The 26338-nt window shown below is 51.8% G+C and overlaps 2 protein-coding genes across 2 annotated transcripts in view; one reads left to right on the forward strand and one right to left on the reverse strand.

Annotated features, from left to right (window-relative positions):
- Positions 1 to 12626, forward strand: part of LOC103077831 (adenylate kinase isoenzyme 1-like) — a 16307-nt gene extending 3681 nt beyond the window's left edge. Inside the window, exons 4-5 of the mRNA XM_007460736.1 lie at positions 10120 to 10127; positions 12435 to 12626. Of these exons, the coding sequence (XP_007460798.1) occupies positions 10120 to 10127; positions 12435 to 12626 (200 nt within the window). The remainder of the gene's footprint in view (positions 1 to 10119; positions 10128 to 12434) is intronic.
- Positions 12627 to 16522: 3896 nt separating this feature from the next.
- Positions 16523 to 26338, reverse strand: part of KHSRP (KH-type splicing regulatory protein) — a 10064-nt gene continuing 248 nt past the window's right edge. The window contains exons 2-20 of the mRNA XM_007460737.1: positions 26285 to 26337; positions 24480 to 24576; positions 23810 to 23848; positions 22961 to 23000; positions 21986 to 22035; positions 21626 to 21697; positions 20781 to 20838; positions 20294 to 20468; positions 20015 to 20113; positions 19582 to 19680; positions 19352 to 19454; positions 18533 to 18633; positions 18293 to 18437; positions 18060 to 18220; positions 17869 to 17978; positions 17352 to 17440; positions 17066 to 17266; positions 16882 to 16959; positions 16523 to 16800 (exon numbers count right to left, since the gene is read on the reverse strand). Of these exons, the coding sequence (XP_007460799.1) occupies positions 16523 to 16800; positions 16882 to 16959; positions 17066 to 17266; positions 17352 to 17440; positions 17869 to 17978; positions 18060 to 18220; positions 18293 to 18437; positions 18533 to 18633; positions 19352 to 19454; positions 19582 to 19680; positions 20015 to 20113; positions 20294 to 20468; positions 20781 to 20838; positions 21626 to 21697; positions 21986 to 22035; positions 22961 to 23000; positions 23810 to 23848; positions 24480 to 24576; positions 26285 to 26337 (2048 nt within the window). The remainder of the gene's footprint in view (positions 16801 to 16881; positions 16960 to 17065; positions 17267 to 17351; positions 17441 to 17868; positions 17979 to 18059; positions 18221 to 18292; positions 18438 to 18532; positions 18634 to 19351; positions 19455 to 19581; positions 19681 to 20014; positions 20114 to 20293; positions 20469 to 20780; positions 20839 to 21625; positions 21698 to 21985; positions 22036 to 22960; positions 23001 to 23809; positions 23849 to 24479; positions 24577 to 26284; position 26338) is intronic.

The following is a 26338-nucleotide window of genomic DNA, read 5'->3' on the forward strand; positions in this document are numbered from 1 at the left end:
GGGTGGGGTGGGGGGTGGGGTGGAATCAGACAAAGGTCATGGGGCGCCGACAGGGGCTGGGAGGGGCCCTCGGTGGGGCCCCGCCCTCTGTGCGCACCTCCACTAAAGCAATTCTGTCTGTATTGGGCTCCCTGTCCTGGTCTGGGAGCCCAGAGGGCAAAGGCCAGGCTAATGACTGGCTCAGCGCCAGGCCAGTGCCTGGCCTAAAGTAGGCACCCAGTCACCCATGCCAGCTGGATGGGCTCCCCAAGTGGCTGCAAAGCATCAGGGCAGAGGCTACAAACTCCTGGCCCTCGGGCCCCATGGAATCCACCGATATGTTCACTTTGGGCTTTTCGGCGTTTGACACTTTTTTTGTTTTAAATTAGTGGCCAACCTTCAAAAATCCAGAGATGCCACATCAAAACTCCCAGCTTCTGTTGAAAAACATCTGACTTGGCAACACAGGGGCCTGCACATCCCCATGGCAACAGCAGTGTGAACTCCTCCAGAGCTTTTTACCAGCCCAGAGCTGGTCTCGACCCTCTGCACAGATGAACTCTGATCTTCTGGAACGTTCCAGGTGCCCGCACAGTCAGCACCCTGCTTTTTTCACTGAGGGATCCGGGAGCTTGCCCGGGTCACACCATTTAGTTGGCCAAGGCAGGATAGAGGCCACGATTTTCACCATGTGGACGGGATGTGCCCTCTGTGCCCCCCGCCATCCCCCCTATACCCACCCTCTCCCTCTCCTTCACAGAGGCCCATTTAGGGTCCTGCTTGCATGGTGGCTTCACACTAAGAGGAACAGGAGACATGCTTTTCTTTGGTGACTGTGTGGCTCTCAGAAGTGACAAAATGAAGATAAATGGGGCTCTGGCTTAAAAGAGTGTTCTTTGTTTTTTTTGGCCACTCTGTGCAGCTTATGGGATCTTAGTTCCCCAACCAGGGATCGAACCCGGGCCCTCAGCAGTGAAAGCGCAGTCTTAACCACTGGACCTCCAGGGAAGTCCCACATGATCATGGTTTGGCCACACTTACTTTATCGGTGCCAAAACGTCAAGATTGCCAATTACGTGTTCTGAAGCCCATCCCGAATCCCATTATGAGCCTTCCCTCACCCAACAGCATCTAAGATGATTAATGTGAATCCCTTGAGACTACCCGATGCCCCATCCACATCTGCATTTCCCCCACAGCTGACAAATGTCTCTTTGATTCCCAGCTGGTCAGATTTATGAGTAAAACGAGGTCCTCACCAGGCGTCTCCTAATCCAAGGCGGACAGTCCTCCCTCCCTGCTTCCCTCCTGCCCTTGACTCGTTGAAGACTCTGGGTCATTTGTCTTGTACAAAATCTCATCCTTGGGATTGTCCCATGTGCATCATTTGTCTCCTTCCATTCCTCATTGGCCCTGTACACTGAAAGTTAACTACAGGCGTTCTTACAACAGATTCAGGTTCCATCCACTTTGTGCTTTTTTTTTTTTTATACAGCAGGTTCTTATTAGTTATCTATTTTATACATATTAGTGTATATACGTCAATCCCATGTGCTTTTCTTTTTAATCCATGAATATTCTAGTATATATCTCCTAAAAGATAAAGACTTTTGTAAGATTGTATCACTCTTGTTATTACACCTTAATATCCTTCGTGTCATCAAATAACCAATCACTATGCAAATTCCCGTGAACACCTCAAAACCTTTTTCTTTTCACATCTTGTTTTAATCAGGATTTAAGTAAGGTTGGCCCACTGCGATTGGTGGCTTTGTCTCTGTCCTTTTCATCTACAGGCAGACCTCAGTTTGATGCTCTTTGCTTTATTACATTTTTCACAGATCGAAGGTCTGTGGCAACCCTGCGTTGGGCAAGTCTATCGGCACCATTTTCACAACAACTTTTGCGCAGTTCGTATCTCTGTGTCACGTTTTGGTAATTCTCGCAATATTTCAAACTTTTTCATTATGATTATATTTGTTATGATGAGCTGTGATCAGTGATCTTTGATGTTACTATTGTAGTAATTGCTTTGGGGTGCCGTGACCTGCACCCATATAAGACGGCGAACTTAATCAGTGAACGTTGTGTGTGTTCTGACTGCTCCACTGACCGGCCGTTCCCCCATCTCTCTCCCTCTCCTCTGGCCTCCCTATTCCCTGAGACACAACAGTATTGAAATCAGATCGGTTAGTAACCTTACAATGGCCTCCAAGTGTTCAAGTGAAGGGAAGTGTTGTATGTCCTTTACTTCAAATCAAAAGCTAGAAATGATGAAGCTTAGTGAGGAAGACATGTCAGAGGCTGAGATAAGCTGAAAGCTGGGCCTCTCGTGCCAAACAGTTAGCCAAGTTGTGAATGCAAAGGACAAGTCCTTGAAGGAGACTAAGAATGCTACTCCAGTGAATACGTGAATGATACGGAGGTGAAACAGCCTCGTTGCTACTATGGAGGAAGTTTTTGTGGTCTGGATAGAAGATCAAACCAGCCAGAACATTCCGTTAAGTCAAAGCCTCATCCAGCGCAAGGCCCTAACTCTCTTCAGTCCTTTGAAGGCTGAGAGAGGTGAGGAAGCTGCAGAAAAAAGTGTGAGGCCAGCCGAGCTGGGTTCATGAGGTTTAAGGAAAGAAGCCGTTTCCATGACATCAAGGTGCAAGGGGAAGCAGCAAGTGCTGGCGTAGAAACTGCAGCAGGCTCTCCAGAAGATCTAGTTAAGACCATTCAGGAAGGTGGCTACACTAAGCAGATTGTCAATGTAGATGGAACAGCCTTCTATCTTTTTTTTTTTTTTTTTTGGCCGTGCCGCGCAGCATGCGGAATCTTAGTTCCCTGACCGGGGATGGAACCCGTGCCCACTGCAGTGGAAGCGTGGAGTCCTAACCACTGTACTGCCAGGGAATTCCCGTCAGCTTCCTATGACTGGAAGAAGATGTCATCTAGGACTTTCATAGCTAGACGGGAGAAATCAATGCCTGGCTTCCAAGCTTCAAAGGTCAGGCTGGCTCTCTTGTTAGGGATGTCAGCTAACAAGATGCAGCTGGTGACTTTCAGTTGAAGCCAATGCTCATTTGCCATTCCCCAAATCCTAGGGCCCTTCAGAATTATGCCTAATCTACTCTACCTGTGCTCTGTAAATGGAACAACAACAAAGCCTGGATGACAGGACGTCTGTTGACAACATGGTTTACTGAGTATTTTAAGCCCACTGTTGAGACCTACTGCTCAGAAAAAAAGGTTCCTTTCAAAATATTACTGCTCATTGACAATACACCTGGTCAGCCAAGAGCTCTGATGGCGATGGTCAAGGAGATTCCTGTTGTTTCCATACCTGCTAACATAACATCCATTTTGCAGCCCATGGATCAAGCAATCATTTCAACTTTCAAGTCTCATTCTTTAAGAAATACATTTTGTAAGGCTATAGCTGCCATAGATTCCTCTGAAGTCAGTTGGAAACCTTCTGGAAAAGATTCACCATTCTAGATGCCATTAAGAACATTCATGAGGACTTCCATGGTGGTCCAGTGGTTAAGACTCCACGCTTCCACTGCAGGGGGCATGGGTTCGACCCCCGGTTGGGGAAGTTCCACATACATCAAGACACAGCCAAAAAAAAAAAAAAAAAAAAGAAAGAAAGAAAAGAAAATTCATGATTTGTGGGAAGAGGTCAAATATCAACACTAACAGGAATTTGGGAGAAGTTGATTCCAACCCTCATGGATGACTTTGAGGGGTTCAAAACTTCAGTGGAGGAAGTCACTGCAGATGCTGTGGAAACAGCAAGAGAACTAGAATTAGAAGTGGAGTCTGGAGATGGGACAACTGCTGAAATCTCAGGATAAAACTTTCACAGGTGAGGAGTTGCTTCTTATGGATGAGCAAAGAGAGTGGTTTCTGGAGACGGAAGCTACCCCTGGTGAAGACGCTGTGACGATTGTTGCAATGACAACAAAGGATTTAGGATATGACAGAAACTTAGTTGATAAAGCAGCGGCAGGGTTTGAGGGGATTGTTTTCAGTTTTGAAAGGAGTTCTGCTGCAGGTAAAATGCTGTCAAATAGCACAGCACGCTACAGAGAAATCGTTCATAAAAGGAAGAGTCAGGGGCTTCCCTGGTGGCGCAGTGGTTGGGAGTCCGCCTGCCGATGCAGGGGATGTGGGTTCGTGCCCCGGTCCGGGAGGATCCCACATGCCGCGGAGTGGCTGGGCCCGTGAACCATGGCCGCTGAGCCTGCGTGTCCGGAGCCTGTGCTCTGCAGCGGGAGAGGCCACAACAGTGAGAGGCCCGCGTACTGCAAAAAAAAAAAAGGAAGAGTCAATTGATGCAGCAAAGTTCACTGTTGTCTTATTTTAAGAAGTCGCGGCAGCCACCCCAGCCTTCAGCAACCATCACCCTGATCAGTCAGCAGCCATAGAGGCCAGACCCTCCACCAGCAAAAAGATTGCGACTCGCTGAAGGCGCAGATGATGATTAGCATTTTTTAGCAAGAACGTATTTTTAAATGAAGGTATGTACATTTTTAAAAGACATAATGCTGGCTTCCCTGGTGGCGCAGTGGTTGAGAGTCCGCCTGCCGATGCAGGGGACACAGGTTCGTGCCCTAGTCCGGGAAGATCCCACATGCCGCGGAGCGGCTGGGCCCGTGAGCCATGGCCGCTGAGCCTGCGCGTCCGGAGCCTGTGCTCCGTAACGGGAGAGGCCTGTGTACCGCCAAAAAAAAAAAAAAGACATAATGCTATGGCACACCTAGCAGACTACAGCATAGCGTAAACGTGCTTTATACTCCTTCCATCCCTCTTTTTATTTTTTTAAACTTATTTTCAAAAATATTTATTTATTAATAGACTACAGTGTAGCGCAAACGTGCTTTATGCTCCTTCCATCTCTGTCTCATTTATTTTTAAAACCTATTTTCAAAAATAAATTTTATGTATTTGTTTGTTTGGCTGTGCCAGGTCTTAGCTGCAGCATGTGGGATCTTTTTCGTTAGTTGTGGCATGCCTGCAGGATCTAGTTCCCTGACCAGGGTTGGAAGCTGGGTCCCCTGCAATGGGAGCGTGGAATCTTAACCGCTGGACCACCAGGGAAGTCCCCTGTCTTTTTATTTATTGAAGAAACCTAGTCTTTGGTTCTCTTTATTTTGCACAGCAAGGATTTTGCTGATCGCAGAGTGTTTTGTGTTTTGTTTTCTTATCATGCTCCCCTCTCCTGTATGTGTCCTGTGAATTGGTAGCATGTCTAGAGTCTAGCTCGGAACTTAGATTCCATTTTTTCAAGTGCACTTCATAGGTGGTGATGTGAACTCCTATCGGATAGCACACAATGTTTAGTTGTTTCTTTGCCATAGTTGGTTTTTTTCCATGTGTTTCAATGTGTTATTCAAGAGGACCCAGGTCTTTGAATGTTCACCAGGGCCCAGGCAGTGAACTTGGGAAAGTGGGGAAAACAGAATTCGTGTTGTGCTTGCAGTTCTTTTTCTGTCCAATTCAGTGTGAATTTGGTGTAGAGCACTGTGGTTCAATACCTTGCTTGTACTGCATCATTCAGGAAGGAGGCTCCTTCATGCCCGGTTGCCCTGCTCTTAGTAAGTGATCTGTTATGGGCTGAACTGTGTCCCTGCAAAATCCATATGTTGAGGCCCTAACTCCCAGGACCTCAGAATGTGACTGGATTTGGAGATGGGTCTTTAAAGAGGTGATTACATTAAAAGGTCCTCAAGATCAGTCCTAACCCAATACGACTGGTGTCCTTATAAGAAGAGGAGATTAGGACACAGACAAAGGAGTGACTGTGTGAGGACACAGGGAGAAAACGGCCACCTACAAGCCAAAGAGAGGCCGCCAGAGGAATCCACCCTGCCAGCACCTCCATCTCAGATGTCCAGCCTCCAAGACTGTGAGGACATGGAATTTCTGTGGTTGGAGTCACCTGGTCTCTGGTACTTGGTGTGACAGCCCTCACAAACTGATACAGGGTCAGCTAGGGGCTGCTGTAACATGTCCTGTCGGCCTCTTATCTTACAGTTTCATTCGTTGTTGGCATCAATTAATTCATATTCTGAGTCAGTTCGAAAGCTGTACGTTTCTCTTGTAGTCATTTTTCCCCCACATCAATTAGCTGGAATTCTTCCCTGAAGAAGAAATGTCCTTCCTCAACCAGGGCTGTTTGGTTATCCTGAAATATAGTTCCGACCAGACAGGTGGGATACATGCTTATCTTCTCCCCTACCAGGGCCCATTTTCAGACTGAGGTTGGGTGTACTACTCACCTCCGATGGTGACCGTGAGGTTCGTTATTTGGTCTTCCTTTGTTTTGATCTCTCTCATCCTTACCAACTCAAGCATCTTTGTGTATTTAAAGTGCTTCAATTAGTCTTAAAAAAAATTTTTTTTGTTGAAGTCTAGTTGATTTACAATGTTGTGTTAGTTTCAGGTGTACAGAAAAGTGACTCAGTTATACCCATACATATATCCATTTTTTTTTTCAGATTTTTTTCTCATATAGGTTGTTACAGAATATTGAGTAGAGCTCCCTGTGCTACACGGTAGGTGCCTGTTGGTTATCCATCTTATACATAGTATTGTGTGTTTGTTCATCCCAAGCTCCTGATTTATCCCTCCCTGCCACGTTTCCCCTTTGGTACTGTAAGTTTGCTTCCGATATCTCTAAGTCTGTTTCTGTTTTGTAAGTAAGTTCATTTGTGTCATTTAAAAAAAATTAAGATTCCACATATGAGTGGTATCATATATTTGTCTTTCTCTGTCTGACTTATTTCACTTCGTATGATAATCTCTAGATCCATCCATGTTGCTGCAAATGGCATTATTTTGTTCTTTTTTATGGCTGAGTAATATTCTATTGTGTGTGTGTGTGTGTATGTGTGTACCACATTTTCCTTTTTTTTTTTTTTTTTGCGGTCCGCGGGCCTCTCACTGTTGTGGCCTCTCCCGTTGCGGAGCACAGGCTCCGGACACGCAGGCTCAGCGGCCATGGCTCACGGGCCCAGCCGCTCCGTGGCATGTGGGATCTTCCTGGACCGGGGCACGAACCCGCGTTCCCTGCATCGTCAGGCGGACTCTCAACCACTGCGCCACCAGGGAAGCCCCACATTTTCTTCATCTATTCCTCTGTTGATGGACACTTAGGTTGCTTCCATGTCTTGGTTGCTATGTAACAGTCCTGCTATGAACGTTGGGGTGCATGTATCTTTTCGAATTACGGTTTTCTCCAGATATATGCCCAGGAGTGGGATTGCTAGATCATATGGTAACTCTATTTTTAGTTTTTTAAGGAACCTCCATACTGTTTTCCATACCGCCTGCACCAATTTACATTCCCACCAATGGTGTAGGAGGGTTCATTTTTCTCCATACCTTCTCTAGCATTTATTGTTTGTAGTCTTTTTTTTTTAATGTAGTAAGCCCTTTCTTTAAAAAAAAAAAATTATTTATTTATTTATTTTTGGCTGTGTTGGGTCTTTGTTTCTGTGCAAGGGCTTTCTCTAGTTGCGGCAAGCGGGGGCCACTCTTCATCACAGTGCGCGGGCCTCTCACTATCGCGGCCTCTCTTGTTGCCGAGCACAGGCTCCAGATGTGCAGGCTCAGTAGTTGTGGCTCACGGGCCTAGCCGCTCCATGGCATGTGGGATCTTCCCAGACCAGGGCTTGAACCCATGTCCCCTGCAGTGGCAGGCATATTCTCAACCACTGCGCCACCAGGGAAGCCCCATGTAGTCTTTTTGATGATGGCAATAATCAGTCTTTTCTTGTAATAGATTGATTGATTGATTGATTGATTGATTGCTCCGTTGGGTCTTCATTGCTGCACCCAGGCTTTCTCTAGTTGCGGTGAGTGGGGGATACTCTTCGTTGCGGTACATGGGCTTCTCATTTCAGTGGCTTCTCTTGTTGTGGAGCACAGGCTCTAGGCACGTGGGCTTCAGTAGTTGTGGCACACGGGCTTAGTAGTTGTGGCTCGTGGGCTCTAGAGCGCAGGCTCAGTAGTTGTGGCGCACGGGCTTAGTTGCTCCACGGCATGTGGGATCTTCCTGGACCAGGGCTCAAACCCGTGTCCTCCTTTTTTGTTGTTGCTCAAGCTGTCCCATCTTTGGCCAAAAGCAGCCCTCTCACATGGCATAGCGTCCTCTGGACACAGCCCCATTTCACACTCACCCTCTTGCTTTCTTACTGCACAAGACTTCACACCCGCCCCCGCCCCTTCACATTTCCGGTCCAGCTCTGGAATTGGCCATTTCTCCATGAAGGCCCTTTTTCAGTGGTGTCCCATCTGGGTGCCAGGGGTACTCATTGCTACCGGGTGGTCATCGTTTCCAGGCCTTTCCAGTGGACTGAGCTAGGAAACACAGACTTTTGAAAGGAAAAAAAAAAAATCACAAGTTCTACTGTTATTTCCAGCTCACACTTAATGTCACAGTGTTTTACTTCTCTTTTCTCTTTTCCCTAAAAAATCTGGTTCCTAAAACCACTGACATTGTCATTTGCATTATTCCATTAGATGCAAAATAGTTTCCAAATAACATACCGATTTTAACTACTGAGAATAAAACTACCAAAGGAAGATTTGCTTGCAGCTCTTGTTTTCCTTTACAATAGGTCTCACTGTGGACATACCACAAAAACACTGGGTCCCTTGAGATAATTATTTTCTGTGTGTAGTTGCAGCGTGACATTGATACATGGGTTCGTTCATTTCACCTTGGCTTTCGATGTTTAGGGATTGCTTTTTTAAAAAATTAATTAATTTTGGCTATGTTGGGTCTTTGTTGCTGCACGTGGCCTTTCTCTAGTAGTGGCAAGCGGGGGGCTACTCTTTGTTGCAGTGCGCATGCTTCTCATTGTGGTGGCTTCTCTTGTTGCAGAGCACTGGCTCTAGGTGCGCAGGCTTCAGTAGTTGCAGCACGCAGGCTCAGTAGCTGTGGCGCACAGGCTTAGTTGCTCCACGGCATGTGGGATCTTCCTGGAGCAGGGATCAAACCCATGTACCCTGCATTGGCAGGTGAATTCTTAAACACTGTGCCACCAGGGAAGTCCCAGGGATTGCTTTTTTTAATTAAAAATTTGAATTTGCACCACATGTAATGATTCCCAAGTGAAAGTCACATAAAAAGGTAGATCCACCCCCACCCAAAACTGTGCTCTCCTTTCACTGCAGGCAACCGTTTTAGTTTTTGGATTGTCCTTCTTTTTGCAAATATAAACCGTGTGCGCGCTTGTGTGTGTCCCTCTGTACACAGAAAGCAGCATTCCACAAGTAGCAGGCTTCTTTTAATGTTCAGATACACCCTGAAGATGTCACATCAGTGTCAAGAAGTCCTCCTCTTCCTTGCCCCATTTTACAACCAGAATTCTGCTGTGTGGCAGCGCCACTGTTTACTCCTCTGACGGCCCACAGACAGCAAGCCGTTCACAATCTTTTCTCACTACCAACGATGCCCCACTCAATCACCTTCATGTGGCGTTTCTTATTTTTGCTAGCGTCTTTAGGATGGGTTCTCAGGAGTGGAATTGCGGGGTTAAAGAGAAATGTGTCGATGATTTTGATTGATGGCATCACTCTCCTCTTTGTTCCGCATTGCCACCAGCCATTCATTTATCAACCTGCTTAGGTGTGAAATGGTATTTTGGTGGTTTTAAATGGGCATTTCTCTTATGATGAATGAGGCTGGGCATCTTTTCCAAAGTTCTAGGGCCATTTTCACTTCTTCTTTGGTGCACTCTTTACATCTTTTGCTCACTTTTTTTCCCCCCCCAGTGGATTGTTGGTCTTTTTCATCTTGATTTTTAGGAACTCTTTGTATATTAGCTGTTTGTGATATGGTTTGCAAATTTTCCCCCCAGTCCAGTTTGTCAATTACTTTTTGACCTTGATTTATTGTGCCTTTTTTTTTTTTTTTTGCCACGTGGCACAGCTTGTGAAATCTTAGTTCTCTGACCAGGGATTTAACCCAGGGCCACGGCAGTGAAAGCTCTGAGTTCTAACCTCTAGACTGCCAGGGAACTCCCTATTGTGCCTCTTTCACATGCAGAAATTATTTTTAAAACTTTCGTCAAACTTATCAATATTTTCTGTTATTTCTCCTGAATTTTGAGACATCATTGCTGTTGTTTTTCTCAATCCCAGGTTATAAGGTAATTAATTCATCCATGGTTTCTTTAGTACTTGTATAGTTTTATTTCTTACATTTATGTCTGTGATCCATTGGAACATATCCTAGTTAGGGAAATTTGGTAAGGATTCCAAATGGTGAATCCAGTTGTCCCCACACCATTTATTTAAAAGTCTGTCCTTTCTGCGTTGACTTGAGGTGGCACCCCAGCCACATACCAACTTTCCATATTCACCAGAGTCTATTTCTGGACTTGCCATTCTGTTCCAGGGGTCTGTCTGTCCACCTGTGCACTGGTTTAAGGATGGCGGCTTTACCGTGTTTTGACATCCGGTAGGTTGGATGCCCCCTTCCCCACCTCCACCGCCCAGTGCTTTTCTTTGCCTTGTTTTTCCTGGATAGTCCTGCTTCTTTTTGTAGACGAATGTTAGAATCAACCCATCTCCACTAAAAAAATATCACGTTGGGATCACATTAAGACTATTAAACTCATTTAGAAACATCCTGACTGCTTTGTAACGTTGAGTCTTCCTACCCAACAACAAGTATCTCTTCCTTTTGTTCCAGTCTCCTTTCGAGTCACTTAGGAATATTTTACCTAAGTTTTCCTTAAAGATCTTCCTTTAAAGACAGTGCACAGTTTTGGGAAAAGTTTTGCCCGAGTGTTTTATATATATATTTTTTGTTGCTGCTTGTAATGTTATTGTAAATGGGGCCTTCTTTCTTATTTCTAACTGGTGATTTTCATATACGTGTAGGCTTCTGTATGTTAATACTACATCCGGTTACTCTATCAAATTCTCTGAAGTCTGTACTAGTTTGTTGATTTTCGTGAGTTTTCCAGAAATAGAATCACACCATCTGCAAACAGACATGATTTGATCTCCTTTCCAATTCGGGTTTCTCCCATTGTTTTCTTTTATCTCGTTGCTTTAGCTAATCCTCTCATATCATACTAAGTTGGAACGTCAAGAGTGGGCAATTATTTTTAAATTAATTAATTAATTAATTTTTGGCTGCATTGGGTCTTCATTGCTGCATGCAGGCTTTCTCTAGTTGCGGTGAGTGGGGGCTACTCTTCGTTGTGGTGCACGGGCTTCTTTATTGCGGCGGCTTCTCTTGTTGCGGAGCAGGGCTCTAGTTACGTGGGCTTCAGTAGTTGTGGCTCACAGGCTCTAGAGCACAGGCTCAGTAGTTGTGGTGCACGGGCTTAGTTGTTCCACGGCTTGTGGGATCTTCCCAGACAAGGGCTCAAACCCATGGCCCCTTCATTGGCAGGTGGATTCTTAACCACTGTGCCACCAGGCAAATAAGAGTGAGCAATTTTATCTTATTCCCAACTTCAGCAGGAGAGCAAGTTTCCATTAAATAAGATGCTGGCTAAGGCTATATTTACCAATTTCGAGTGTCTTTTTTTTTTTTTTTTTTTTAAATCAGGAATGTGTGAATTTTGTCTTTTAAATTGTTCTGTGTTTCTGAGAATTCTCATATGACTTTTTCTTTACTTAAGATATTAACACAACTGTATTGAACCATCCTTGCTTTCCTGGAGTGAATCCCACTTGGTTGTGTTTTTGTTGTTGTTTTAAAGTGCTGACAGATTCTATTTTGCAAGGAAATTCTGGAGGAAGTAGGAGGAGGTGGGGCTCACAGTGGGCGGCCTCGGAGACCCAGGGAGGTCTCCCTGCAGTGGGAGGCAGCGCAGTGGTGAGCTGGCAACTCTTGAACTTTCCCCAATGAAAGTGTCTAGGCAAGAGGAAGGCAAGGAGAAACTGCTTAAATCCATCTTAAAAGGGATATTTCAATCTAAATACCCATCAAGGAACCAGTTAAGTAAATCATAATACATCCACACAACAGCATACTGTATAGTGATTAAAAAGGATCGGGAACTTCCCCGTGTGCCAATGTGCAACCACATCCAGCTTACTAAGTGAATAAAATCAAGGGCAAATCAATGTCTTTACCATCTGTATGAAAAAGGAGGAAAAAGAACATCAGAATCAGATCTGCCTGGCATGTGCGTAAAATGGTTCCGGAAGGAGACGCAAGAAATAGACAACTTGGTTGCCTCCCGGGAGGGTGAAACTGGGTGCCTGGGGACAGCAAGGAGACTCTTCACCTTTTCCCAGTGGTGGTGTTTGGCTTATGAGCTCCACCAATGCCCTACCTGTCCAAAAAATAAACACATACAACAAAAATTTGGAACTCCAAATGTAAACCGGACCCAGGGGCCTGGTTAGTCTTTACTGGGCCGCACCACCCTAGATTCCTGATCTCTGGGGCGGGGGTGCACAGGGGGCCAGTGCCCCCTTCCACGGGTGCCTAGGTGGGCCAGGCCCCCAACCTCGTCATCGTGTTTGACTGCTCCATGGAGACAGTGGTCCAGAGAGCGCTGCATCGGGGCCAGGTGGAGTGCCGGGCCTCTGACTGCAAGTCGGCCATCCGCCAGCACTTGGAGATGCATTACACCCTGTGTGAGCCCACCCTGGCCTTCTACCAGCAGAAGAACCTGCTCTGAAACTAAGTACTCCCTGCTTGCTGCTCATTCCCCTGGCCCTCCAGGGGAGCAAGTCCAGCTGAAACAGCACAGGGGTTATACTGCAGCCCTGAATCCCAGAACTCTGGGCCTGTTTCCGCAGCATGTACACTGGGGAGTTCCATTTCTTCCATTAGGCAGAATGGGTGCAGGCTGTGGCCTCCCAGGTACGACACGGAAGGTCTAAACAGAATGGCTCCAAAACTGCAAAATTAAATACATTTTAGAACGTTAACTACAAAACAAAAAACAAAAAACAAACAAAAAAACAAAACCACGTTAAGATTGGGACAACTGGTCAACCACAGCTCAATTCAAAGCCAGCCATGTGTTCTCAAGGTAGAAAGCAGGGATATCTTAATCCTAAAGTGACCCATGCAACTCCTGTACTTTCCCTGCTGTGAAGACAGAGAACTTTGGTGTCATTCCTGTTCCCCTCCCGCAACCAAAGGTAAGAGCAAGAGATAAACTAGCCTCAACCACCAAGAATGGGATGGGAAGGGGGTGAGCTAGCCTGGCACAACCCTGGTCCTATGGCCTGTTCCCAGGGACAGCAACCCCGCACAGTTTGTGCCCAGCTGTTAGTAACGCATAGCCTTGCAAGGCAGCCCTCCTGACCATTTCCGTCTCCTCATCCACACAGCCCTGGGGCTGCACCTCTCAGTCCTTTACCGGCAACTAAAAGGGGCCTGCGAACCTGTCACCCCCTCCGTCAGGGGGTGGAGGGCAGTGACCCTGAGATACTCAGAACTGACCCCCCTTTGCTCCCCTTCTCTAGATCTTGGCAGAAGCAGCTCCAGAAAACATTTTTGCCAAGTGCTGCTCTGTCATCAAAAGTCTGCAGTGAGTCAGGAGAGGGCCGGGGGCTCCGACTTTCCCCTTGCCCCAGAGCTCAGAGGGTGCACTGGCCTGAGGTGAGACGCCTGGTGAGGGGAGCCAGGGGTTCCAATCTAAGCTGACTCCCCCACATGACCCCAGATCGACAACCTCCCCCTTTCCTGGGCCCGCTGACCCACAGGTGGTCTGACTGGGTGACACCAAGGGGCACTCCTGCTGGGGCAGGACCCTAATTAATCTGGAAGGTCGTGGGGGCCGTGAACAGCCCCACCTGGAGGCGGCAGCTGTTGCTGCTCCTGCTACTGAAGCCTGCAGGCCCAGACATCTAGATTCTGAGTGTGACTGCTGAGTTTCTCAGTGCTGGGATTTCAACCCTAAGTCCCAGAACACCCCAGGCAAACAGCATGCCTCCGCGCGCACACCCCTGGGCCCAACAGCTCAAGTGGCCTCTCAGACCACTGTCCCATCTCCTGCCCTCGTCCTTAGGTTGCCACAAACCACTGGAAAGGACGCCCTTCCTTTCAACAGGCCAGGTTTCCACCTCAGGGCTCGCTAGCAAAACAGGCCACAGCTAGGCATGCCATCAGGGCCAGGCCGAGTCCCGCAAGGCACGGCCGGCCATGGGTTTGCTGTGGTGGCAGGCTGTATCCATGGGAACACCTGTCCCTGGGGACCCTCCTGGGACAGGTGGCCTTGCTCCCCACGTTCCCAGAGGCGGGAACGCTGGGGGAGGACTGCACTGCTGGGGCTCTGCCTGCTTCTCCCTTCCTACAAGACCAGGCGGCCAGTCTTTGGGGGGCCAACACCCCACTCTCATGGGCCAAGTTCCTCTTCAGCTTGTTTCCTCTGCAAACACAACTGCGGCCAGCACGCCGTTTTAGACAAAAAGCACTTTATTTAACCAAAAAAGGGGTGGGGGGCAGAGTTAGGAAAGCACAATGCGCCTGCAGAAAACTATCTTTTCTTATAATTCCGGTTTAAAAAAAAAAAAACCAACACAACACAAAGCTTGTAATTTCCAATCACCGTCATCAGGCTTTTACAACATCTATAAAGAACAAACATCTGCTTCAAAAGTCTACGGGGAGACAGAGAGAGAGACGGCACCCGGCAGACACGGGAGGTTTTGTTATCATTTATTTGTGAAGTTAAAAACGAGCGATAAAAAGTAAAAACTGCCATACAATTTTTTGTTTTGTTTTGTTCTCAACTGTTTTCAGTTTCAATGTCCTCTTGAACCGATGAAACACGACAGACCAGTCCTGGGGGTGGGGGGTGGGAGGGGTGGGCGGCGGGGGAGCTGGGCTGGGGCGGAAAGAAGAGCGAGAGGAGGAGCAGAGAGGCTGAGTGCGGGGCTGCCTGACACGGGGCGGGGCGGGGTTCCTGCAATACCAATACCTGGTCCATGGAATGTTCCAACTCTAACTAAAAAAAAGAAATAGCAAGAGTGACTTTTTTTTTCCTTTTTAAAAGTTTATTTTAAAAACATGAAGAGGGCCAAGGGTGGTAGTAGGGAGTGAATGAATTGCTTTCTCCTGAAAGAGGCAGTGTCAGGAACGCTGGGGTGGGGTGGGGGGTGGGGGATGATAGAGATTTTTTAATATATATATATATAATTTTATAGGTTCTGTTTTGCTTTTTAATTTTTTTTTTGATAAATTTATTTATTTATTTTTTTTTTTTGCAGATTTAGTTCTCGCTATCTTCTATGGCTGGCTCAACATGAAAGATCCCAATTTTGAAAGAAAAAAAGCATGTGAGACACACAGAATGAGCGAGAGAGCGAGAGCCCGGCACCGCCTGTGCTGCAACCTCCAAGCCACTCACAGCGAGGGCTCCCCAAGCACACCCCGTTGGCAGCCATCGCTCTCTCGACAAACAAACGGAAGAAAAACAAACAAAAAGCCCCCAAACAGAACAAAATGGAAAAAAAATAATAATAGATTTTCACAGATGAAGAAGTTCACATTCATTCGATTCATTGAGCCTGCGGAGAGGGAGAGATAGGAATTGGTCACTACGGGAGGGGAGGCGGGAGACTGGGGGACGGGGCGAGGAGGGGGCCAGGAAGCCCCTCTCCTGAGCCTGTGGTGAGCGCAGGCCGAAGGATGTGTCTGTAGCTGTCTAGTCAGTGCTCCGGGGCTCGGCTGAAGTCAGACTGGCTCCCTGATGGAGGAGAGAGTGACACAAAGGAAGGAAAAGAAGCAGGGAGAGAGGGAGGGAGGGGGAGAGAGAGGGAGAGAGGGAGGGAGAGAGGGGGGGGAGAGAGGGGGAGAGGAGAGAAATAAAGAGAGAAAGAGAAAGGGAGGGCGGGAGAGAAGCGCTCAGGGCTGGGAGCGGGGGAGGGGAGGGGGGAGGGGAGGGGCCCTGTCTTCAGGAAGGAGGGCTGGCGGCCCGGCGCTTCACAACATGACAGTCAGAGATCACGGTGTCCCCACAACACCCCTGTGAGGTAGGTTGGAAGGTGGCAGCGATCGTCATGCCCACTTCACAGACAAGACCAGGACACAAGGCGGGCACGGGAGCAGAGAGGCCGAGCCTGGGCGGAGCGGGAGGGCCCAGGCCCCTCGGCACCTCCCCCACAGCCCACGGGAGGAGCCACGGGAGGAGCCACGGCCAGGCCACAGCCGAGCCGCATGGGGCCGCTTGCAGCACACACAGTCACTTGGACACGCGGGGAGAGATCGTGGTTTCAAAAATAAAAGAATCAAAAGAACAAAAACCGTGAAAGTAATGCAGAGAGGGGAAAAAATATCCGTTTTCTTCCCAAGTGGCCAGATTTTGAGTGAGTTAGCAGCCAGGATGGCGACCAGCATCTGAGCGGACGGCCTGCCCCCCACCCCCAGGACTACCCACCAGTTCAACAGTTCCTCCTTTTATTTGTTTCGCGCGGTCTCCCCCAGCATCATGACAGCGTTACACAGGAACAAGCGGGCCGGCGGAGGGAGGCCTCTTCGTTTAACCTCTGGACCCAGCACACAATTCCCCCGGCGCGTGGGGACTCCCGGAGACCTCTGGCCACGCGGCCCCCGCTGCAGGCATCAAGGACACACCCCGCAGGGGAAGGGATTTCCGGCGCTACCCACTAAGGCAGGATGGACGGTAGCCGGGGGTTGGAAGGAGAAAGGAGGAGGAGGAGGGTGGCAATTCCCACTTGCCTGCTGCTGTCCCTGCTGTGTGGGTGGAGGCTGGGGGCCGCCAGGACCTGGAGTCTGTCCGTAGTAAGCGGCTTGCTGTCTGTAATATTCGGCCCAGGCGGCACTGTAGTCCGGCTGGGAGCCTGGGGGTGCTCCTGGACCCCCTCCCGTGGCCACTTGAGCTGTGGGGGGGCAGAGGGCGGGTGAGTGTGGCCGGCACGAGGGCGAGCCCGGTCCTGCCCCCCGCGGCCCCGCCGGCTCACCCTGCTTCTTGTAGTACTCCTCCCAGGCTTTCGTGTAGTCCTGCTGCGGGGGTGCGCCGGGCTGCTGGGGCTGCTGGCCTGTGGACACAGGCTTCGAGGTCAGAGCCCAGCCTGGGGACACGGCCACCCACCCGCCCACCGCTCGCTGGCTGACCCGAGCCCCCGCCGTGGCCCGGGCACTCACCGATCTTCTTGTAGTACTCCTCCCAGGCCTTAGTGTAGTCCGACTGGCCGGCAGGTGGAGGCTGAGGGGGCTCGCCCTGGGTGGGCGGGGCCGCGGGGGCCGGTGCTGGGCCTGGCACGGGGCCTGGGGGCTGCTGGTAGTAGTGTGAGTAGTAGGCGGCCCAGGCGGCGTTGGGGTCTGCGGCGGCAGCCGCGGCTTTATCTGCGGGAGGAGGACGTGTGGGCTGAGCAGCGGCCCAGAAAGCCGGCCCCCTCTCCGCCTGCCCGGGTCGGGTCCTTCCACTTACTCGGGTCGTGAGGAGCAGGCGGCTGCCACTGAGGGTAGGTATTGCCCCAGCCCTGGGGTGGGTACTGGTGAGGAGGGGGGCCTCCAGCACTGCAGGATGAGAACGGGGAACACATGAGCCAGGCTGCTCCTGGGTCCCCAAAGAGGATGGCCGCAGCTCGGACGGGGACCCAGAGCACCCCTTGAGTGGCGCTGCGGGTTCCTGGCCCAGGGAAGGGCGTAAGATGACCGATGCAAACGCCACAGGCTGTGCTGACTCAAGGAGGCGCAAGTCCCCGAGCGCACCAGGCACGGATATACGCGTGGGTGGAGACCAGGGGCAACACCTGTGGCATCTTTTAGGAATGTGTCTGTAAACAGGGGGCTGGCCGGGATCATGTCTGGGGCCAAACGCTCAGCACTTCCACGAGGCAGGGCTGGCCATCTCAGCGGAGGAGACGGACACAGGGTCTGCCAGTCTCCCTGCCAGCACAGCCCCACCCCACCCCAAACCCCAGGGAGCCGGCAGGGATACTCACTGAGGGGGAGCCCCGGGTGGCCCCTGATTGAAGGGCCCGGGGTTGAAGGGTCCCATGGGGCCGGCAGGGCCTGGGCCCCCGGGGCCTGGTCCCACTGGGCAGAGGGGACCCTGGAGGAAAGAGAATCGGACGAGTCAGTGGAGGGGGAGGAGGAGCCGGGCCCAGGCCCCCAGAGCCCCTCCCCAGCCCACCTCTATCTTCTCCTCGATGAGCTGCTTGGCGTGGTCGATCTGCTGGGGCGAGCCCCGGATGATGAACAGCTTGAAGTTGGGGTCCCCGTTGGGTGGCAGCTGCCGGGAGATCTCTACAAAGGCGCCCGTCTGCTGGTTTATGGCTTTCACGTTCTCGCCACCTGCGGAAGCCACAGGCCGTGAGGAGGGGGGGGAGAGCGGGGGAGGGCGGGGCCCGTGGGAGGGCTCCTCACCTCGGCCGATGACCAGCCCACACTTGTGAGTGGGAATGGAGAAGGTCATCTCCCCACCGGGAGGGCCCCAGTTGCCTTGGCCTCGTCCTCGACCTCGGCCCCCTGGGGGCATGCCAGGACCCCCCGGAGGGCCTGGGGGACCACTCTGCAGGGCAGGGAGGAGATGGAGGGTTAACACAGGAATCCAGCCTGGCCCCTCTGTCCCCACCAGCCCTTCTCAGCACAGCCGACGCCACCCACCCTGAGGCTCTGGAGGAGGTCGCTGATGATCCTCGCGGCGTGCTCACACCGGTCTGGCGGCCCCATTATGTGTGCTATCTTCTCGGGACCCGTCCCGTCATCTGAGGCAGCACCCAGAGAAGAGAAACGCAATCATAAGAGAAGCACAACTCCAAACCCCCGTAACACCGCCTCTTCAGGGCAGAAGCTGGGCCAGGCTGGGCGTCTGAAATATCTCAGCCTCAAAGTGCTGCTCGCCGCCCTCCATGTATTCAGGGGCCGAGAAAGGCCGGCGGGCCCACGTTGCCAGAGAAGGAAACCAACCGGCTAAGGCAGGATGGCAGATGAGGCTTCTTTCTGCATCGGGTATCCCCCAAACTAACGGATGCAGTTGACAGAACTAAGAACTGACAACATATCTCTCAAAAGCACAAAGGAGTCCCTCCTCCCCACAGACCGGCCACTCAGACACTCTCACTGCGGTTGGCAGGAACCCAGAGCTGGGGCCGTGCAAGCTAATCCAGCCCAGGGGCCCCCGTGGCTTGGTTAGGAGAGCCCTTGGGCGGGGGAGAGGAAAAAGAGAATTTGACAGGAGAGAAAAACACACTCCCCCCTTCGACTTGGAAAGCCTGCCTGTCACCCACTTTCTCACGTGGCTGTCCCACCGGCGGGGAGGTGATGAGGCATGTCCTGCTGGTCTAGGAGTAATGAGGCACCACAGAGGCTCAACAGGCTAACCCTGGTGCCAAGCTGCCCGCAGTGGACCCCAAGAGTGCTCCTCAACGGAGAGAACTGGTCAACATGTCCACGTGCCCAGCGGACGCCCGGCTGGCCCCTGACCTTGTTTAAACTGTATCCGAACACCCGCGTCATTCTGGATCTTCTTGATCATCTCTCCGCTCCGGCCGATGACCACCCCCACAGAATGCCTGGGCACTGGCACCTGAGGGTGGGCGGGACGCAGGAGAGTCAGCTGGGCTCTGCCCCCAGCCTGTGGCCCTCTGCTGCCCAACACCCCCCACCCCCTGCCCACCCTGGCACTCCATCCACCTGGGGAAGCCTGCACTCACATCGATGCCCCCGCCGATCCGGGATCCATACTCATTCCGGTCCCCGAAGCCACCCTGGTCACGCTCCCGAAGGATGTCCATCACCATCTCGCAGGCTTGCTACAAACACACGAAGCACAGCGCTCACGTAAGCAATGCCGCCCCACCACGTGCCCAGGGGTCACAGGCCTAAGCTAAGGACTAACGCACATGTGCCGAGCTCTTTATCTGCCGCCCTAAGAGGCACACGTGGTGAGCACCCCCATTCTCTGGAGTTTAGGCCACCTGCTCACGTACAAACGGCCAGGAGACAGAGTTCAGCAGAGAACAAGTCCTGGGCTGACTTCAAAGCCAGCGCTCTTGAAAACCTCTCCACTTGCATATGAATCTCCAGCTCACCTGCCTGCCCTCTCTCTGCCCCAGAACCCCTCGCCAGCCCCCGGGGTGCGCTCACCTGTACTTTGTAAGGGTCTCCGATGATCCGGAGCGGTTTGTCCACATTTGTGTTCTGGGATCCATCTTGGATTAAAATCATCTTCACTCCAGCCCGTTCCTATACAGCCAAGGTTGAGAGTCAGTGCTGAGCTCTCAAAGGACTTTCTGGGGCATGTGGGGGGCCGGGTGTGATCAAAAAGGATGAAGGACCCTGGCAAAGCGGCTGGGGGCAGCGGTGTGCAGACGCACAGCCCCAGGGAGGAAACTTTCTTGGGAGGGGAGGGGCCCACTCCCTTACCTGCAGCTGCTTAATCGTCTCTCCACCTTTGCCGATAACCAGGCCGGCCTTCCCTGCGGGGATCATGATCTCCTGCACTGTGCCGTTCTGGCCCCCGTTGGCGTTGTCATGGAACTGTCCTGGGGGGCCCCCACGACCCCGAGAGACGATGTCATCCAGCATCATCTTTGCTTTCCTGGGAAGGGGAAGAATGGGTGTCATCACCTGAGAGAGGACTGGCCTGGCAGCTCCACCCAGGTCCCAGGGAAGGCGATTCCAAACCACATGGTCTGACAGATGACAAATGGTCCTGTCCTCGGGGGTGGGGCTATTCAGGCCCAGGTTCCCCAGATCTCAGGATTCATGGGAATCATAGTGTCAGGACAGCCCCCTGGAGAGGGCAAGGCTTGAGAGACATGGTGTGGGAGTCACCCTCAACTTCAAAGGGATCCATCCAGAGGGCTTCTGCCACTCTCCTCGTCAGTGACAGGCCCAGCCAGGGACTTACTGCACAGACTCCGGGGCTCCTGTCAAGGACACGCTGCGCTCGGGTAGGCCACCGCTGTCTGGAGAGAAGAGAAGACAGGGTCAATGGCTTCTTGGGTCTGCAGACACCAGGAGGACTTCCCGTGGAGATGAGGAGGCCTCCAGAACAACCAGTGGCTTCTTCTACCACCGTGCGGGGGCCTGACAGATCAATTTACCTCCCCCAACACCTGGGAGGCCGCTCTACACAAGGCCCAGGTCAGGAAGCTTACAATCCAGTAAGGGAGGCAAAACTTTTAGAAAAAGGATGAGATGGAAAGCAAGGCAGATTCCAGAAAGTCCCAAACCTGGGCTCTGTCCATCACCACTGATGACGAGCAGCTTCCAGTCAATGAAGGGCACGGGTTAGGCAGGCCGAGCCCTCAGAAAGCCCTGCAAAGCAGGCACTTGCCAAGCAGCAGGCAGAACTGGACTTGAACCCAGGCCTGACCTCAGCTCTTCTTCCTAACGAGCTCCCCTGCCTCACACATTCCCGCCTGTTTTCCACCAGGTGTTTAGCTCAGGTGGCAACACAGTCAGAGCAGGGTCTGGGGTGCAGCTCCCTGCACTACATTGCAGCCTTCCCCGCTCACCAGAAAACTGAAGAAAATAAGAGTTGCAGCTACACCTCAAGGCGCCAGAGCCTAGCACATAAAACGCGCTCAATGAACACCAGTCTGTTTCACCTCTATCCAATCACGGCAGTCAGAGGATTATGACAGAAAGCCCGAGAGCACCCCCCACCCCCCACCGCCCACACCCCAGCCCCACTCAGCTCAGCTCAGCCCAGCCCAGCGCCTGTCCTGGCCCAGATCTGGCTTCCCATACCTGGAGAGATCTGCACTTTGCAGCCCGAATCCTGCTGGATTTTGTTAATCTGTTCGCCTCCTCTGCCAATGACTAGGTGGAGAAAAAGAACAAAAGCAGAGATTGAGGCGGGGAGCCTGGCGCTGAGAAGACCGTGTGGAGGGGGTCCCGGCCCCGCTGATGTTCAGGGGGTGAGGCTGGGGGGGGTGGAGCAGCCAAGTTGAGAGCTCCGCCGTCCCCCCGGCCAGAGAGGATGGGGACAGAGAAAGCATGAAATGGGCTCTTTCAGACCAGAGGTTCCCAGGCTGCCGGGGGCTCCTGGGAGACTCCCAGAGACGGGGGGATAACGGGCATCCCTGATCACGGCTGACCCACACTCACTTAGTCCCACCATGCCATCTGGGACTCTGTACTCTTCTGTCATTGAAGTCCTGCAAAGAGAGATGACGAGAGTCAGCCTCGAGTAGGAGCGAAGTCGGCGGGATGGAAGAGCCAGAGTGCCTCCTGGAGAAAGACCCTCAAAGCCACAGGCCCTGCCTTCTATGACATGGGGACCAAGCCCCCACAGGCCCAAGCAGAGTCTGACAATGGCTCGGGGGCTCCCTCGGCCCGCAGAAGATCACCCAACCTCTCGGGGCCTCAGTTCCCCTTCTGGGCCACAAGAGGCTTGGTCTGGGGTGGCGTGAACCCCTGGGCCAGTGCAGTTCCACCGACTCAGGGCAAGGAGGAGAACTTGGGGCACTTTCACAGAGATCTGATGGTGTCATCTGCTGTCTACAGATTTTAATTAAAAAAAAAACTGGCTTTGTATCTTTTTCATTTTATTCTCCTATTGTTTTTACTGCATTTCACAAAACTTTAGCCAAGTGAAAAAACCGAAAGAACAGCAGGGTCCTTCACAAAGGATTCTACGTCAGATTCACTGAGGTCATTCTGCGGCAAAAAGGTAAGAAAGACCCTCCTCCCATCCCAACCCCCCGCTCCTCCAGCTCTCAGGGAACAAGAATCTACGGAAGACAGATGAGAAGGCCAAGGTCAGTCCCCAGCCTTTTCTAGGAGGAGGGATAGCTGTGTTTCTGACTGTCCCCACTCCAAACAAAGGAAGCAAGAGGATGCAGAGATCCCCCTTCCTCATTACAGCTAACAGCCACAGCCCTGTGCTCTCTACAGCCCCACAGACAGTAAATACAAGGAACAAATGAAGCTCCTTCTGCTTTTCATTCCTTTCCCTGGTCGACCAGCAAGGGAGACAAAGTCCTAAATGATGTGGCCTCAGACAGAGCCCTCCCTCAAGTCAGTACAAAAGGCCAGAGATAGTGAGGAAAGAAATGACATGTTCTCCAAATCACAACTTACCTGGGGGGAGGATGGATGGGTCCGAGCTGAGAACTGATGGCTGCAGAGAGAAAATTCAAAGGAAAGATTGGCCTGGCTCCTCTTTGGGACCCCAAACACTGCCGGCCCCAGGCATTCCTGCCTGCACGAGGGGCAACTAGCACTTATCAGTGCTTCCGAGCCTTCCCGACTGAAAGCAATGGAGCCCGCCTCACAACCACACACACTCTGAGGTTTCTGCCTCAATTCCCAGACTCTGGGTTCTCTAAAGCTCATGGACCCCAGAGGAACACCAAGAGCCTCCATGAAGGAGAGATGTTGTCTGCTCAGTACTTCCAGCCCCCCACTGCTAGAAACCTAAAATCCTGAAGCTGCCCTCTGCCTGTGTCACCCAGTGGACTTACAGTCTCCCTGGGAAGCCAGTTTCTTGCTCTCCGGTTGGTCTGTGAAAAGAAGAGGATGTCAGATGCAGCACCCACCCACCCACCCACAGCTGCCTCAAATCTGATGCTGGTGCCGCATGTCCTGGCAGACACCGTCCTGTCCCCCAGCCCCCACGGCAGAGCCAGGACAGGGGAGTAGCAGAGATGAACCCCTGAGGGGGCCAGACTTCATCAATGGCAACTAGCCTTATCAGTGCTTCCGAGCCTTCCCGACTGAAAGCAATGGAGCCCGCCTCACAACCACACACACTCTGAGGTTTCTGCCTCAATTCCCAGACTCTGGGTTCTCTAAAGCTCATGGACCCCAGAGGAACACCAAGAGCCTCCATGAAGGAGAGATGTTGTCTGCTCAGTACTTCCAGCCCCCCACTGCTAGAAACCTAAAATCCTGAAGCTGCCCTCTGCCTGTGTCACCCAGTGGACTTACAGTCTCCCTGGGAAGCCAGTTTCTTGCTCTCCGGTTGGTCTGTGAAAAGAAGAGGATGTCAGATGCAGCACCCACCCACCCACCCACAGCTGCCTCAAATCTGATGCTGGTGCCGCATGTCCTGGCAGACACCGTCCTGTCCCCCAGCCCCCACGGCAGAGCCAGGACAGGGGAGTAGCAGAGATGAACCCCTGAGGGGGCCAGACTTCATCAATCCCCCACACTGGCACTCAGGGATAAGAAGCCCTTTGTAACAGGGGGAAAATTACGGTGGCACCTGAGTCCTTCCGGCTTAAGACCAAACCCGCCTTGGGAAAGTCAGGCTGATCACTGAGTTGATACTCTGGGCTGCTCTGGATCACACTGCATGCCCCGGGGCCAGCCACATTGCACTGATGTGGGGCCTCGAGAGAACTGCCAACACTTCCCTAGCTTGGCAGGAGGGGAGGAACAGTCTTGAGAACTCACAACTTGGACCTGGTCACAATCAATCTGCCCTCCACTCAGCCACCTGATACCTCAGGATAGCAGCGAGAACAAAAAGAGACAACAAAGCTGGGATCGCTGAGGTTTTAAAAGACCAAAATGGCAGTGGGCTCCCCCCACTTTGAACCACATTCAAACAAAGGCACCTCACTCTCTCCCCGCTGCCCCTCCAGCAGGTAGTTACCTCCATCTTCTAACTGTCTCTTTTGGCCTCCAAAACCAAAATCAGGAGTGCTGTTATTCACTGTTGTAGCGGCATCACCTCCAATTTTGGCTGCGATCTAGAAATAAAGTTGTAAGCAGAGAAAACTTACCACCCAAAAACTCCCCCCATGGTGCTTAGATCGACTTCTCTGGTTCATTAAACCCAACAGGTCTTGCTGTCTGGCCTGGGAGTGGCTTCTCCCAGATTTTGGTAAGAGCCTGTGGGTTAAGACCTTCTAGAAAAACTTTTTACCCAAGGCCTCAGAGTTCAAGAGTTATTCAGAAATTTCAAAACTCCTTTTTCTCTATGAGATTTCTGCCTGAACTGTTCGTGGCCAGAGTGTAACCCACACTGACTTGTTCTAGGGGTGAAAGGAACAGAAGTTCAGGTGCCAGGGAAGGTCCTCAGGGCCCCTCCTCCAGGGGGAACTTTCAGACATTCACTTGCCCAAGCTCCTGGTCCTCTGGGATGCTGAAGAGCACAATTTTCCTTCATCTCCCTCACCCTCATAATCTTTGCATTTGTTCAACAAATCTTAGGAAAACTTTTGCTTCAAGACATCTGAAACCCTCATTTTGACCAAAACAGAAGACCTTTCTTGGAACACACGTTACATTTTAGACACACGAACAGCAACATCAAGTAAACTCCAACCCAACAAATTTAAGACCAGAGTCGGCTGGTAGAATTATTACAGGTTTTCCAAAGAAACACAGCCATGAGCTGAGGATCTATCTTTTCACCTCTCATCCTTTTTTTTCTTAAAAAAAAAAACAAAAAACAAAAAAACACTTTGAGCCAAAGCTCTTGGGATGCCTAGATGGGGCCTTATCCCAACCCAAATGACAGCACCAACCCCCCTTGTTATAGTTGCTTCTCAATCAAGACAGTTTGGGGACAACCAAATCAAATGCAGCTCAGAACCCTATCCCACCCCAGGGGTGAAAGCCACAGACAACGCTGGGAGAAGAGGGCATTCCCCTAACGGGACCTCCCACTGTGTCCTGGAGGTTTCGGGACAATCCTGAGTGAGGAAGCACTCAATGGCCTGAGCCTGGTCAGCTTCCTTTTGAGAGGGCAACAAAGTCCTCACTTTCTATGGGCCTCCTCCCCTCAGGCCATGGGGAGGTCACACACCAGCATGTGACACCTCCATGTAGTCATCATGCCCCAAAACACAGTGGTGGGACCCTTCCCTTCTCTCCCCAAAAGAGACCGACCACGCTTTCAAGTCACCAGAAGCATCAAAAAGTGCCAGTCCCTAGGCCCACCCTCCCCATTTCAACTAAGTGCTTGGCCACTGCCTGGCAGCCAAAGGGTCCCCTTTCCACTTTCCAGGCTCAAGAGGACTTTTCTCCCCCCCCTCCGAAGTCCCTCCTTCCTGGGGAGTAGGCAGAAATGGGACCGGGTTGGGGGCAAACAGTGCTTTTTGCTCTGATGGGGAAGTGGGGGCACACAAGACCTCCCTGGGAAAGCGAGTCCCCTGCTTCCAGGAGTGGAGGATGTCCTAACGGGGGAGGGAAGTCCCCAAAGTGAGTCCCCGCGCTCCAGGTACCCTGCACACCCAGGGGCCGCTCTCGGGTGAACCCCGGACGACCCTTCCCCCTGCAGGGGGTCACCCCCGGAGGAGGCCCCACTCCAGGTGTCTGGGGAGGCCCAGGCCCCCGCCCACCGCCCCACGTGACCCCGCGGCGGCCCCGCCCCCCCCGCGACCCCGCGCGCGCACGTGACCCCGCCCCCTCCCCCGCCCGCGCGCGCGCCCCTCAGGCCCGCGGCCTCCTCACCTGGCGGGCCCGCTGCACTGCGTCTGCGAAGGCGTCCTTGCGGATTCCCGGGCC

This window comes from Lipotes vexillifer, unplaced genomic scaffold (assembly GCF_000442215.2).
Source record: "Lipotes vexillifer unplaced genomic scaffold, Lipotes_vexillifer_v1.1 scaffold1011, whole genome shotgun sequence".
NCBI lineage: Eukaryota > Metazoa > Chordata > Mammalia > Artiodactyla > Lipotidae > Lipotes > Lipotes vexillifer.